General features: G+C 47.5%; 1 protein-coding gene across 1 annotated transcript in view; it reads right to left on the reverse strand.

The window, feature by feature from the left end:
- TSPAN6 (tetraspanin 6) overlaps nucleotides 1–16,067 on the reverse strand; it is a 324,416-nt gene that overhangs the window by 138,500 nt on the left and 169,849 nt on the right. Inside the window, exons 2-3 of the mRNA XM_078688453.1 lie at nucleotides 4,341–4,529; nucleotides 2,393–2,467 (exon numbers count right to left, since the gene is read on the reverse strand). Coding sequence (XP_078544579.1) covers nucleotides 2,393–2,467; nucleotides 4,341–4,529 — 264 coding nt within the window. The remainder of the gene's footprint in view (nucleotides 1–2,392; nucleotides 2,468–4,340; nucleotides 4,530–16,067) is intronic.

The raw sequence follows: 16,067 nt of genomic DNA on the forward strand, positions 1-16,067 counted from the left end.
TTAAAAGGAGGGACAAAAAGGAAGGATTAAACACTAGCAAACAAACAGTTTTGATCAACAATCGAAGGGACGAATAAAAAGTTTGATGGGTAAAAGTTGTGCCCCTTTGTAATAACAATCATAAAGTAGCTCAGGTGTGGGCAATTGCCTTAAAATTCGCACAGAGATTACATTCGTGGGTCTTCGGCGATTATAGGATAAATAAATTCACCATTTCTTGCAAGTGCTCTCATCTAAGTAGAAAACTACAAAGCTGGGATAAAGTTGCGGAAAGGAAAAGAATAGATAAAACATATTCAAAAGCCTTCAGCAGCTTTGAAGCATAGCTAAACGTTTTATCAATAAGTGACGATGTGCAGCACAACCAAGGCCTTGCCTATTTCTAGCCATTCCTCCAAACAAGACAATACAGTAAGGAAAACACTGATCAGACAGGCTACCTACCAAAAGGCCAATGGCAAGTTTTATGGCCAATACTGGTCAAAGCATGCATGTGGCAATATCACAGGCCCTTTACAAACCTGGCAGTCATGGTAGGGTGGAATAAGGGTAATGTTCAGTCAAGTAGGCCCATCTTAAATGTTGTTTTAAGTATGTAGAACACTCAGGAGACACTGCTGCCACTTGGAAAAAATATTTTGTGGTCTGTTTAAACAAATTTAGAACTTTGAAGCCTCATTGCAAAATGTTAGTGTTGGTGCAAACCTACAAGTATAGAAAAGACTGACTGGAGCAAAGTACAAAAAAAATGCCTTGATGAATACTTGCTCCCATCTAGCAAAGCTGAAGCTGGGAGGATATTAAACTTTAAGCTTACAAAACATGCCCTAAAGACCACAGTAAAAAAAAAAAAACACTTGGTGTGACAAAGGAACAAAACGGTTAATTTTGTAGTACTAGTGCCACTTTTTAGGGTGCTGTACAGGTGGTCACTCATCACCTTATTGGGTTATTGACCACTACCAAAAAGTGTAGGTAGATCAATTTTCTATTGGTCCTGAGGAATTGCCATCACTTGATTTAAGGCAAGAAACATGTCGACCTATTTTAATAGCACACGTCCCCACACACCTTGAAGTGGGAGGGTGCGTTTTTTGTTTTTAACCAGGGCAGTGGCCACATTTCATTAAAATTGTTCTGAGTGGACCACTGTTCCCTGTTTTAGCTCACACAACACCTTATCATCACCTACACTGACTCTTACACCTAGGGCCCTCACACGCATTGCACCCAACGGCTTGCAAGAAAAAAGATCTCCGCTAAGTAGGCCCCTTCTAGGGTGCCTGATCGGGTATTGCACCGCCGACCCGAGTAGGAGCAGGCCCGATGATGAAGCAAGACACCCGCTTGTTGGGTGTGTGAGGGTCTTTTTCTATAAGGAGGAATCTCTTTCTCCTGTTCTTTCAATCCTTTACACATCAGGGTACATCTTCTCCCTGTGACATCTGACCTCCACCTGCTTTTTTCATTAGGAACTTCATACTGTTTTTGTTATAATTTTGCAGAGCTGCCTGGTCAAAGACTTGACCTAAAGTCAAGGATTATTATCTCACGATTGCTGTCCACTCAGGTTCTTTAACAAACTACAGCTCTTTAACAGATATGAAGAAAAACTGTAAAATATTGATATACAGAGGCAAGCAAACAAGGCAGAAATCTATCAAACAGCAGTAATTGCTTCCACCAAGTATTACCTAAGGGGGTGGACACCTAATCAATTACAGGGTTCATATTTTGTATACTTAATACGGTCATTCTCAATATAAACATTTCCCTCTTACGACTGTGAAGCGCAGGTTTTAACCCCTCCCATGCTCGTGACGGAACCGCTCCGTCACGAGCCACGGTGGGCTGTGCTGGTGACGGAGTGGTTCCATCACAGCCCGCTCGGCGCGCCTGCGAGGCACGTTCTATTGAACGGGCGGGGCCATGACGGAACCGCTCCGTCACAAGCACAGCCCACCCGAGGCTTGTGACGGAGCGGTTCCGTCACGAGTACGGGAGCGCCGCGCGGCCCCCCTAGCGCTGTGGCGGAATTGCCGCCGCAGCGAAGGGGTTAAAGAAGTGTAAACAAATTTTCATTCAAATTCATGACTCTCTGGAAGCAAAGATAACAAAATCTGAAAACAATTCCAAGAAGCATAGGCTTTCCGGGCACTGTACATTAGTGAATGTTCTAGGATTAAGTAGTGTTTACTTAATGAATAGTGGGTAACAACCATTTTGCAGTAGTTCTCTTCTTGATTATTAAGGACAGCTAAACAGAAACCATTTTGAGCAGCTTCTGAGACCAGTACTAATTACAGACCAACTTCAAAACATTTATTTCAAACAAATAAAACGTAACTAAGGTGGGTAAACTTTTGTACATTTATGATGCACAAGGACTAACCTCATGTCTGAAGACGAATCCCACAATGGCTGCAATTAGTTCAATTAGAAAAATAACGGACAGGAACATAGCATACTGAGGAAAAAAAACATAAAACATAGGTCACAAAGCATTAAAGCCATTAATCCATATTAAAAATGCTCCTTTTCCCAAGAATATTCCTACTACTTTGTTGATAGTCCTTTGGACCACTTGATCATCACAGGACAGCAATCAGATATTAGTCCAAAGTCAAAAAGGACTATGCACTGAATATATATAGTAAAGCTAAAACACCCTAAGGCACTGCAACTTGCAATGAAGAATCTTCTCCCAAAATGGTGCATCTCCATTCTAAGCATGTTAAAAAATCCACTTTTAAACACAAAAAGTAACTACAACCCAGATCATATATGCACAATTACAAAAAATGTACTTTAAAAATATTCTTTTATTTCACATACCTTTAGCATACTTTATTTTCTACCTGTTGATTGACAGTCCAGGGTTTTAGATTGTGTTAACTTTCATGGCTTTTGCTGCAAACTATTAACAAGTCACATTGGCAATCACATTTGGAAGAAACTTGGGTTCACTTCTGCTTTGCTAGTATCTAAAACTGAAAACCTACATGAGCTGTTTTGGGTGTCTGAGTTATCACTTTCATCCCATATCATCCCACATGACACAAAGGAGACCTAAAATTTAAACAGCACCTCTAAACACAATGCCGGTAGACACAAGGAAAGTATAGCAGCACGGTCTAGAAATCACCAGACTATCTAATCCAAAATCTTTCATACTATTTTTGGGAGGTTTCTCTTGTGCACACACGTTCAGTTTTTATTTTCTTAAACCCTGCGACAAAAGTACATAGGAGCAAATAAATTAATTAATACAAACACAACTAAAGACTAGCCAATAGGCCATAATATCAAAACTTTCAAAAATATAGCTTGAGAAAAAGCAATAAGTGTAACAGCTAGAATTGTGATGCAGACCCCTATTGCAGAGTTGGAAAGCTTTTACAACGTTGATAAAATTATGTTTTCCCTGTGAATGTAAATCTTAATTGTTGTGCTCCACTTCCACGCAGTATCACCCCATGTGAACCAGTGTACAGCTGCATGTTAAAAATAAGAATTTGCAAAGTCTATAAATCTTTAAGTCTGGACGTAAAAGTTTTTTTTGACAAACATAAGCATTTTGACAAACATAAGCATTAAAAGTAAAACAAAACTTGTTGTTTCTTAAAAGTACATGCAAAGGAAAGAAAATGAAAGCAGAGATTGTACCACCCACCATAAACTACTATTTAGGTCAATGTACAAATTTACACAACAAAATGATTTAACTCACCATGAAGAAAGCCAATGGCTAAAGTGGGATGACCGACTGCCACATGTTGAATAGTGTCTGGCGTGCAAAAGCAAAATGTGAACAGACCCATGGAAAAGAGGATTCACTAAAATCCCCTGTATGTGTGGGTGTGTGGGTGTGTATGTATGTATATATATATATATATATATATATATATATATATATATATATATATATATATATTTATTCTGAATTATTTGGAAAAAGAGACGGATTAGACAGCTAAACCGGCCTCTAGGCTAGACCTAAAGAGGTGCGTACGAACACAAACTTTGCCATCCTTGCATGAGCTCCATGCGGAGGACCAAAGCAGTACTTAACAACTAAACCATTAGACTTTGCATAACTAATGGTGCTGCACATGTAAAGCCGATTTACTATTTTTGGTAGATAATGGGAGCTGATGCATATGGAAATTAAGTGATTTACTCTTTACTACTTAATGTCAATACTTCGAAAAGTTGATTACACCACAAATCAAGTACTTGGCTAGTTACACAAAGAGATGATACTCGTTTAAAGCCATTTATAATATTTACAATTTTCTGTAACTCATTTACTAAGTGGATTAAAAAAAGCTCCCACTTACCAGTTTAAGCATCCATGTACTTGCACGACAGGTGGCAAAGCAGCCGAAGGTTCCAAGCAGGACGATGACAGCACCCGTGCCAATAAGTACATATGGAACGTTGGTGGCTTTTTCATTCAGCAGCGAGAAATATACCTCAAGGCTCACTTTTCCCCATATACCAACTGCCAGAAGAATGACCCCTGTAAACTAAAATGAGAAATAATAGTTGGTAACTTGTCTTTTCACTTAAAAAGGTTGGATGTACACTCTGTATCTGTAAGACACATCATATTGCACCAGGATGTGGCATCATCTTGAACACGAGAGGCCACAGCATGGTGGCCACAGTTCATATATCTCAGTACTAAGGAACTAATAACAAGAAGAGAAACCAGTATTTGCAATGCAATAGGTCTCACATTTGCGAGAGTTTGAGCTATTGGCATTGTAAATGACAATTACTTTTATGTATGTGTTTTGAAACCCTGCAAGTTGTGCGTAAACACGTACTTTGTACTTTTAGTCGTTGCTTACGAGAATGAAGGCAGGCAGTAAAGAGGCGCAGTTACTGCCAGACTTGCTTCTGGTAAACAATGACTATAAGTTCAAAGTACGTGTTTACGCACCACTTGCAGGTTTTCAAAACACATAAATAAAAGGCATTGTCATTTACAATGTCAATAGCTCCAACTTTTGCAAATGCAAGACCTATTGCATTGCAAATACTTGATGAGCTCAGAGGCGGTAGTGGCAGCAGCCATTGGAAGGCAGGGACTGTGATGCCAGGCTGTGAGTTTCAAAAGCAGGAGGGAGGAGGAGGCAGCTGCAGCTAAAACATACCTTGGTCTTTGAATGCACAGCAAATGTGGCAAGATAAGAGGAAGATTCACAACCCTGTTTACAACAGACCTCTATAAACCACACACACTGGTCTGGAGTGCTCCAGCATGATGAAAGAAATAGTGCTCACAAGCTCCAAGTAACAACACATGTAAGAGGGGCAGTCCTTGAAAATGGGTGGAGCTTTTAAAGCCCATATCCCAAATACAGCATGTCTCGCAGAGACAACACGAGCATCGTCAGGCGAGACCCAAAAACCATGCACAATATGTTAGTTATAATGATGAACGAGGCAGAGAAGAATGTGTAATGCATTGAGATGGTAATTTGTTTTTGGTAATGGTTCCGCTATGGGATAAGGCAACTTGAAACTCCCAAAGCAACCATGGCAAAACTATCATCTTTAGGCAAAGAAGCAGATGATCATTTCAGGTTTATGGTGAAGCGAAGCCTAAGAGGAGGATGAGCTCAATGTAACTTAATACCACTGATGATTTCACAAGATCTTTTATATATTTCGCCAGCCTAAGTACCAGCATGTCACTCCTCTCCTGCGCAGTCTTCACTGGCTTCCCATTACCAAACGCTGCTTTTTTAAACTTGGCTGTGTCATTTTTAAAGCCTTGTCTGACTCAGCCCCAGCATTCATTACCTCCTGTCTGACACGGTACGTCCCTCACAGAGACCTCCGCTCCGCCACCCTCAATCTCCTGGTCATTCCCAAAACCAGGCGGAAAAAGCATGGTGGCCTCAGTTTCTCCGCCATGGCACCTGCCACTTGGAATTCCCTTCCCACTGCACTTCGTCTTTGCCCTACCTATGATCATTTCCGTAAGCTCCTTAAGACTTTCTTATTTCAACAACTACCTGAGTAACTTCCCCACCCTAGCTGCTGTTACGTCAAGAGCGCCATGAAACCGTTGGTGAACGTGCGCGGTATAAATATTTTTAACGTAACGTAACATTACCGTGGACCAAATTCTAATAATAAAGGGGAGAGTGAACAACTCTGTTACAACATATATTTAGGTGTACTGGACTTGATAAATTGACAGTGGTGAGTACCTGAAACTGTGCTCGACTCAGTGGCCGAAATGGGGGAAAAAAGATTGGGGAACTGTGGGCAGAGAATCAGAGGGCGGGGTAACCAGATGATGGAGATGATGGAACCAGTGGGCGGAGTCAGAGGTGTGACTAAAATGTGCAAAACATTCTAATATTTAGTATTTGTTTGGCATACCAGTTACAGCTTATTCGGTTATTTAATTCAACCAATGGATACACATGATTATTTAAGGTTTAATAGGGGTTATTGACATTAAAATATATTCACAAAGTGGGATATGTTTCCAATCACAGAATGTTCCAAATACTCTTAAAAGTGTAAGCACAAGCCATTTGTCTCTGAGCCATGGAGTTTCTGTCATCAGCACTTCTCCTCCCTTTTTCCACAAGAGCAAGTCAAACATGAAAGGCTAAAATATCCTAGTTTGCAAATGTTTTCTGTATAATTATGGTCCTGCCATATTTGCCACATAATACAACATCTGCGGCATAATCTGACAATTTTAACTAATAAATTGTTTGTAGCTCACAAGGTTTAAAAGTAACTAAAAAAGGTGACTTTTGCTTCTGTGAAGTGGACGTCCCTTTGCAAAGGTTGACTGATCACCTGTCTCACTGCTGCATTTGTATGCTACACTGGTACTAATAGTACTAATATCTTTCCAGAGACTGTTACCATGTGTAACAAGCATTTGCAATGCAATAGGTCTCGCATTAGGAAAGTTTGAGCTAGTGGTATTGTAAATGACATTTATTTATGTGTTGGTTTTGAAAATAGCGAAATAATAGCTTTGTCATTTACAATGCCAATAGTTATAACTTTCGCAAATGTGACACCTATAGCATTTGTAATGCAATATGTGTTGTATTTACGTGACTTAGATGTATTGATATTACAAATAACAATGGCTTTAATTTTTTTTAATATCGACAGAGTGAGGGCGACAGAGTGAGGGCGACAGAGTGAGGGCGACAGAGTGAGGGCGACAGAGTGAGGGCGACAGAGTGAGGGCGACAGAGTGAGGGCGACAGAGTGAGGGCGACAGAGTGAGGGCGACAGAGTGAGGGCGACAGAGTGAGGGCGACAGAGTGAGGGCGACAGAGTGAGGGCGACAGAGTGAGGGCGACAGAGTGAGGGCGACAGAGTGAGGGCGACAGAGTGAGGGCGACAGAGTGAGGGCGACAGAGTGAGGGCGACAGAGTGAGGGCGACAGAGTGAGGGCGACAGAGTGAGGGCGACAGAGTGAGGGCGACAGAGTGAGGGCGACAGAGTGAGGGCGACAGAGTGAGGGCGACAGAGTGAGGGCGACAGAGTGAGGGCGACAGAGTGAGGGCGACAGAGTGAGGGCGACAGAGTGAGGGCGACAGAGTGAGGGCGACAGAGTGAGGGCGACAGAGTGAGGGCGACAGAGTGAGGGCGACAGAGTGAGGGCGACAGAGTGAGGGCGACAGAGTGAGGGCGACAGAGTGAGGGCGACAGAGTGAGGGCGACAGAGTGAGGGCGACAGAGTGAGGGCGACAGAGTGAGGGCGACAGAGTGAGGGCGACAGAGTGAGGGCGACAGAGTGAGGGCGAAAGATAGATAGAGTGATGGCGATAGATAGAGTGAGGGCGAAAGATAGATAGAGTGATGGCGCTAGATAGAGTGAGGGTGAAAGATAGATAGAGTGATGGCGAAAGAGTAAGGACGATAGATAGAGTAAGGGCGGTAGATAGAGTAAGGGCGGTAGATAGACAGATAGATAGATAGACAGATTGATAGAGTGAGGGCAATAGATAGATGGTTGTGTGTGTTGTGTGTGTGTGGTTGTGGTTGCGTGTGTGTGGTTGTGGTTGCATGTGTGTGGTTGTGTGTGTTGTGTTTGGGGTTGTGTGTGTGGTTGTGTGTATTGTGTTTGGGGTTGTGTGTATGTGTGTGTGGTTGTGTGTGTGGTGTGTGTGTGGTTGTGTGTGTGTGGTTCTGTGTGTGTGGGGTTCTGTGTGTGGGGTTCTGTGTGTGTGGGGTTCTGTGTGTGTGGGGTTCTGTGTGTGTGGGGTTCTGTGTGTGGGGGGTTCTGTGTGTGGGGGGTTCTGTGTGGGGGGGGTTCTGTGTGTGGGGGGTTCTGTGTGTGGGGGGTTCTGTGTGTGGGGGGTTCTGTGTGTGGGGGGTTCTGTGTGTGGGGGGTTCTGTGTGTGGGGGGTTCTGTGTGTGGGGGGTTCTGTGTGTGGGGGGTTCTGTGTGTGGGGGGTTCTGTGTGTGGGGGGTTCTGTGTGTGGGGGGTTCTGTGTGTGGGGTTCTGTGTGTGGGGTTCTGTGTGTGGGGTTCTGTGTGTTGTGTTTGGGGTTGTGTGTGTGGTTGTGTGTGTTGTGTTTAGGGTTGTGTGTGTGGTTCTGTGTGGGTGGGTTGTGTGTGTGGGGTTGTATATGTGTGGGGGTGTGTGTGTATGGGGGTGTTGTGTGTGTATGGGGGGTGTTGTGTGTGTATGGGGGCTGTTGTGTGTGTGTGGGGGGTGTTGTGTGTGTGTGGGGGTGTTGTGTGTGTGTGTGGGGGTGTTGTGTGTGTGGGTGTTGTGTGTGTGGGTGTTGTGTGTGTGGGTGTTGTGTGTGTGGGTGTGTTGTGTGTGTTGTGTGTGGGGGTGTTTTGTGTGTGTGTTTGGGGGTGTTGTGCGTGTGTATTTGGGGGTGTTGGGTGTGTGTGCGCGTTGGCTCAGCGAGACCTAAAAAAGTAGACACTACATGTAAATCGTTTTTTCAATTTTTCAATACGAGTTAAAAAATCCTATTTGAGGGGTAATGCTTGCTGGGTGAAAATAGAGCACCCTTTCCTCCCTGAAAAAAAAACAACAAATGGTAGGATTCCATTGTTAGATACAGTAAAATAATCAGAGTAACAGGAAGGATTACTTCCATAATAAAGCGAGAAGGGCAGACGGACTCAGTGTTGACATGAAAAGAAGGCTTTGGCAGATGGTCAACGCCTTTAAAAACAAAATGGAAGTCTTTAGCATAATCTGCGGTCATCCTGGAATATGGTGTGGAATCAGGCTTCACATACCACGTTGAACACCCCTGGTCAAAATACTTCGTCAGGAGAGGATGTGGCTTAACGGCAAGACCCGACTCTGAAGCAGGGGAAGCAGGTTCGAGTCTCGGCAGAGACGCTCAAACATACTGTGATTCTGGGCAAATCACTTAATTTCCCCTTGCCATGAATGTATCAGGCTCTAATGCAACTGGTACTCATGTAAAGCGCTCAGATACCTTCGGCTCGAGTTCGCGCTATATAAAACTGCAAAATATAAAAAGATAAGCACGGCCAGGACTTGAAATGCTGTGTCTGTGATGACATACAGTGAGGTGACCATTCTACCAAAAAGAGGAGCATTATTGTATTTTGAGAGCATACAGTTCCCTTGGGAAAATGTAGCTGCTTTTAAGCGATAATGCACATTTGAGTAAAACGACGTTATGCAGAGTGATAAATAATCTTAAGAAATACTGTTTCACAAGAGCATGAAGCAAGACTTTAAAGATATCTGCATAGGATACATTTACCTACATTTACATGAAAATCATTTTCATATCCTGCTGTCATTCAGAAAACCGGACGTGACCCAACCAATGGTGGACACCTCTGTTTTAGGCTATGAACTAAGGTGACCAGATTACTCCACGTAGTCACTACACGGTACTCCCGTTTTGTAGTTTTAACAATCCAGTGTATTTGCGGAATTTCAGTCCTCGCTCATTCCAGTTGATTCAACCGACACAACACACCTGAAAACAAAACTTTGTAAAAAGGAAAGCCAGGAGAGGTGCATTGCGTCTTGTGGTCATCAACTGGTAACCTTGGGTGCTGAGGTCACAGAGAAGGCACCTTTGAGGAGTTAATATATAGCCCTTCACCTGCCCAACTAAAGCAACATACCTCTGATCATTTTAAACAAGCGGCTAGGCGACTAAAGATGACACGAATGCATCATTTTCACATGACGTCATGCAGAAGGGGAGTTGACTTTTTAGTAGCTGTCGGCAAGGACCAAGGGTTCCCTTCGTTTATATCGAAATATTGTGGTGCTTGCCGTGATCTACATTGTGTTTGATCTCTTTGAAGTATATTTAATGTGATGTGATGTAGTGCCTAGTATGGCATTGTAGGACTTGGGGAAGTTCAAAGATAACTTAGGCTCGGAGTATATTGGGGAGGGGGGGGTTTGCTGGGAGTATTTTGGGAGGGCGGGTTTGCTGGGAGTATATTGGGAGATTTTGGGAGGGCGGGTTTGCTGGGAGTATATTGGGAGGGAGGGTTGCTGGGGGTATATTGAGGAGAGGGAGGGTTTAGTGGGAGCATACTGGGGAGAGGGAGGGTTTGCTGGGAGTATATTGGGGAGAGGGAGGGTTTGCTGGGAGTATATTTGGGAGGGGGGTTTGCTGGGAGTATATTGGGGAGAGGGGGGTTTGCTGGGAGTATATTGGCGAGAGGGGGGTTTGCTGGTAGTATATTGGCGAGAGGGGGGTTTGCTGGGAATATATTGCCGAGAGGGGGGCTTGCTGGGAGTATATTGGGGAGAGGGTGTTGCTGGGAGTATATTGGGCGTATCGTGGTTGCTGGGATTATATTGGGAAGAGAGGGGTTTGCTGGGAGTGTATTTGTCAGAGAGGAGTGAATTTTGCAGAAATGGGTACTGGAAGTGCATTGGGCTCTTCAGGCAGGTAGTACTTTTGTCAATAAGACAGGGCGTTTATGCCATAGAGTAGGTGATGGGAGCCACTTGGTTAGAAGTTTAGAATCCTAGTGTGGTGATACAGTCCGATTGAACAGTGACCAGTACAGTGCCCAAAAGGAGTACACGTTTTAGCATACTGATTTTAAGCAAGTATGTTCTTGATTGCCCAGCGTCATTAGTGATAGTTCTTTCTCCGGTCTGCTCTGATACTGCTTCAGTGGAGAAGGGACCATAGGTTGAATAGGCAGAGAGTAAGTGGAGGTTGGGCACGTCATGGAAAGAGGCCACAGAACTCCGTGCATATCGGGAAGAGGCTGGTCATAGCTCATGAAAGAAGAAAAGACAGAGCCGGGGTATGGTCAGAGGCGGGGTGTAACAGTAGCAGACTAAATGGGTCATTTATTTCTAGTTTTCTTTAGCGCAAATCTGGTCCAACCGGGTGTGAAACGCTTCACGATTTGCAGTGCTGAACAAAAGGAGAAAGTAAATGCTGAACAAAAGGAGGACAATTAAAAGGTAAAAAACACAAGCTCTAGGCATAGCGTGGTGGGGGCGGGGGAGCGGCATTGCTTGGCGGGGGAGCGGCTTCCTTTGAAGTCTGATGCCGATGGTGTGCAATGTGCACGCGCCCGGCTCACATGCACTGCAACCAATCCGCATTTTGGGTGCACTTTTTAGGCCCATACTTTAATCTCGCCAACAAGCATTGCTAAAGCAATGCCTTAGGCTCGACCTAAAAATGTCAATATAATAAAGTATCAGAAAACATATGGCATTACGTTGCAGCCTTTTTGTTACTGCATAATTTAATCAACACTGCAGCATCATTTTGTCCTTCTTGTTGCAGAATTCCAATGCCCCCAAAGCAGGCAGCACACGTTAAAAGTGCTTTGCATGAAGCAGAGAGACTGTGAGGTTTGCGTCAAAATCCTGCATTACCGATCCCTGGTAAGCTGCAGCTACTACTGCTGAAACAAGGCCAATGGATGTACCAATGTTATGTTATGTTATTTTCATTTGTACCGTGCGCAGATACTACAAGAGTGTCCTGGCGAGATCCTTGAGCGATATAGAGAGGAGCCAGATTTAGGGAAATAGGAACGCTTTCAGCTTCTTTTTGAAAAGAATAGCGTCCTGAGTGCATCAGAGAGCAAGAGACAGCGCATTCCAAGCTAGAGTGGCTTTCACAGCCAGAGAGCTGCCGCCCACCCGTTGCTAGCAAAAGCGCGGGACTTGGAAGAAAGAACGCAGGTGTCTTGCAGGAGTGTAAAAGGAGAAGAGTTTCTTAAGACAGCCTGGCCCTGTGGCATACAGAGCAAGGTGGGCGATAACGAAGGACTTGAATTTAACCCGCTTTGCTACAGGCAGCCAGTGTAGGGCGCGAATATGTTGTCTCACGCTACATCTGGCAGGGATGTTCAGGAGCAGCCTGGCGGCTCGTTTTTCGCACCTTGCAGTTTATTTAGTAAGTAGCTCAGGCACCAATGTATAAAGCGTTGGCGTAATCTAGCCGAGAAAGAATAAGGGCTCAGGTAACGGTCTCCCTAACCGCCGAGGAAGAAAGGGGAGGAATTTGAGGTTCTCCTCGAACCAAACCCCTAAATTCTTGACGGGATTCCCTGATGAGGCAGGAAGCATCAAATCGGACGGCCAGGGTGTTTCCCTAAACCGAGGGGGAAACTTTCCAAATAGAAGGATTTCCGATTTCTCCTCATTAGATTTAAGTTCTGCTGCGGCCAACCAATGGGTGAGGCGAACTGGCCTCAATGGCTGGGCCGGCTTTAGCGCTGGTGGCGCCCTGTGCAAAAATGTTTGTTGGTGTCCATCCCCAATAACCACCTGTTGGACAGGCCGCGTGGCTGGACCGTCCCCCCTCCGCACAACGGGGCCCGGACCCCGGCTCTCCCTGAATCCCCAGCAAGAGCCACCCCGGCATCCCCCCCGAGGCAACCCACAACCCGTCCACAACGGGACGCCAGCTCCTGAACCCTCCCGTACCGGCTGGCCCTGGTCCCCGTCAGCACCATGGCCCCGGCCCAGCCGCCATCTTTGGACACTACAGCACGAGGCCGCATGGCCTCGACTCGACCCCAACCCTGGGCCTGGCCCGGCCCCGACATCGCGGCACCAACCTCCACACAGGAGGTAAAGAGACCACTTGGCAGGTCAATGAAAGAAGAAGGCGTCAACGGCTCTCCTCCGCCGGGTGTCGATCACCCCCGGCCTCCCTGGGCGCTGGCTCCAACCCCCTGCTGGGTGTCGGGACCCCCTCATTCCGGACCTCCCGACCTCAAGGCGCGAGGGTCCGGGCATCAAAGGGATCCAGACCTATAACTGGGGAAGCCCCAGACCAGGAGGGCAGTTGTATCCTGGAGTCGAGAGACACCGAGAAGAACTCATCCTTGACGGACGGCTGGCGCTGCCGCAGCCCTGCCCTGTGAACACTTCGTCTTGGCCTGCTGGCGCTGCCGCGGCCCACCCTCGTGAAACCATCATCTTGGCCTGCTGGCGCTGCTGCGGCCCTCTGCAACGTGAACTACCACCTTGGCCTGCTGGCGCTGCCGCGGCCCTCTGCAACGTGGACTACCACCTTGGCCTGCTGGCGCTGCCGCGGCCCTCTGCCCATTGAACCATCGCCTTAGCCTGCTGGCGCTGCCGCGGCCCTCTGTACTTGAACCATCACCTTGGCCTGCTGGCGCTGCCGCGGCCCCTTCGTTGTCGACCTTCATCTTAGCCGGCTGGCGCTGCAGCGGCCCAACCTTGCAGACTCCTAAGCTCGAGGATTGTGAGCTTCTCTCTTACCACCCTCTGTACCGACCCGGTACCAAGACTGTCCCGCTACCCCTTTCCCTACAGAGACTAGAATTGAGAGGACCCTCGAGTCCTGAATCTCCTGTACCGCTGATAACCTTGCCGCAAGAACCCTATATAAAGAGTGTTGATCTCATCCTTGTGTGGTGTCTATCTGTGGGGAGGGAAGTGACTTGTCTGTACGATCGCCGGAGACGGCCCTCATCGGAGGCCTCTCCCCCAGTATTCGGCCGACCCTCTGGGTCCCCGTCTAACATTGGTGGCCAGAGGCGCGATCCGAACCTACGCATAACCGTACAGAGGGTCACTCGCCCCACGACACACAACCACCATGACAACAAAAGAGAGCGGAGCAACAGAAAAATTCCAGATGGAAAAGCTGGAAGAATACAACCACAGAGAACTGAAACAATTTTGCATGGAATTAGGCATTTCAACCACAGGACTGAGCACGAAAGAGGACTTCAAACGAGCCCTGGAATCTTGGGCGGAGACGGGTACGACCGTAGAAGATCGGGTCTCTCCCCAGAAGAGGTCCGGGAACGGGAAAAAAGCAGGCTCCATGAATTAGAACTGGCATGTTGGACAGGCCACATGAAGGGCTCGCTCCCTCCCCGCAGGACAGGGCCCGGGCCACCGTCAGCACCATTGCCCGGCCCAGCCGCCATCTTGGACACGGCACCACGCGGCCGTGCGGCCTCAGCCCGACCCCAACCCTGGGCCTGACCAGGCCCCGACATCCCGGCACCACCCTCCACCCAGGAGGTGAACGGCCCACTTGGCAGGTCAATGGGAGTACGAAGTGTCGATGGCTCTCCCCCGCCAGGTGCCGAGCACCCCCAGCCTCCTCGGGCGCTGGCTCCACCCCCCTGCTGGGTGTCTGGGCTCCCTCATCCCAGACCCCCCGACCTCCAAGAGCGAGGGTCCGGACATCAAAGGGCGCCAGGCCTATAACTGAGGCAGCCCCAGGACAGGAAGGCAGTTGTATCCTGGAGTCGAGAGACCCAAGAAGAACTCATCCGTAATTGGCCTGCTGGCGCTGCCGCGGCCCTCTGCCTCGTGAAACCTTCGTCTTGGCCTGCTGGCGCTGCCGCGGCCCTCTGCCTCGTGAAACCATCGTCTTGGCCTGCTGGCGCTGCCGCGGCCCTCTGCCTCGTGAAACCTTCGTCTTGGCCTGCTGGCGCTGCCGCGGCCCTCTGCCTCGTGAAACCATCGTCTTGGCCTGCTGGCGCTGCCGCGGCCCTCTGCCTCGTGAATCCATCGACTTGGCCGGCTGGCGCTGCCGCGGCCCTCTGCTTTGTGAGACTATCATCTTGGCCTGCTGGCGCCGCCGCGGCCCGATCCACAGACACTCCAGCTCGAGGATTGTGAGCTCGCCTCTTAACGCCACCTGTACCGATCCGGTACCAAGACTGTCCCGCTACCCCCTTTTCCCTACAGAGACTAGAAGTGAGAGGACCCCCGGGTCCGAGATATCCTGTATCGCTGATATCCTTGCCTTAAGAACCTTACATAAAGCATTGAACTCGACTTGGTGTGGTGCCTGTTTGTGGGGAGGGAGGTAACTTGTCTGTACGATCGCCGGAGACGGTCCCACTCGGGGATCTCTCCCCCAGTATCCGGCCGACCCTCAGGGTCCCCGTCTAACATTGGTGGCCAGCGACGGGATCCGAACCTACGCATAATCGTACAGAAAGTCACCCGACCCACGACACACGACCACCATGACAACAGAAAACGGAACAACGGAGAAATTCCAGATGGAAAAATTGGAAGACTACAACCACCGAGAACTGAAGCAATATTGCATGGAACTTGGTCTCCCAACCACGGGTCTGAGTACGAAGGAAGACTTCAAACGAGCCCTAGAAGCCTGGGCGGAAACGGGTACGGCCGTACCCCGAACACAAACAACCGAAACGAGCCCCGCACCAACTAAAGAAAGAGCGGGTCTCTCCCTGGAAGAGATCCGAGAAAGAGAAAAAACCAGACTCCACGAATTAGAACTAGCCCGACTTCGCTTGGATGGAGAACTCAAGCTGGCAGAACAAAAAATAACCCTGGAACACTTACGGCTCAGGGAAGAGCGAGAAGACAAGCAAAGACAGAGGGAGCTAGAGGAAAAGAAACTAGAGTACGAACATGAGCGCAATCTCAAAGCACTGGAGATCCAGAAACAGGATAAAGACCTCGGGCTCCCCGAACGACCGACCCCGTCTGCCTCGACCGAACCCAAGGTTCACATCCCCAAAGATGTCATCCGGGAATACCACAAGAACGATGATATACAGCAGTGGTTTAAAGCCTATGAGGTGGCAATGAC

This window comes from Lissotriton helveticus, chromosome 4_1 (genome assembly GCF_964261635.1).
Source record: "Lissotriton helveticus chromosome 4_1, aLisHel1.1, whole genome shotgun sequence".
In the NCBI taxonomy this organism is placed as follows: Eukaryota; Metazoa; Chordata; class Amphibia; order Caudata; family Salamandridae; genus Lissotriton; species Lissotriton helveticus.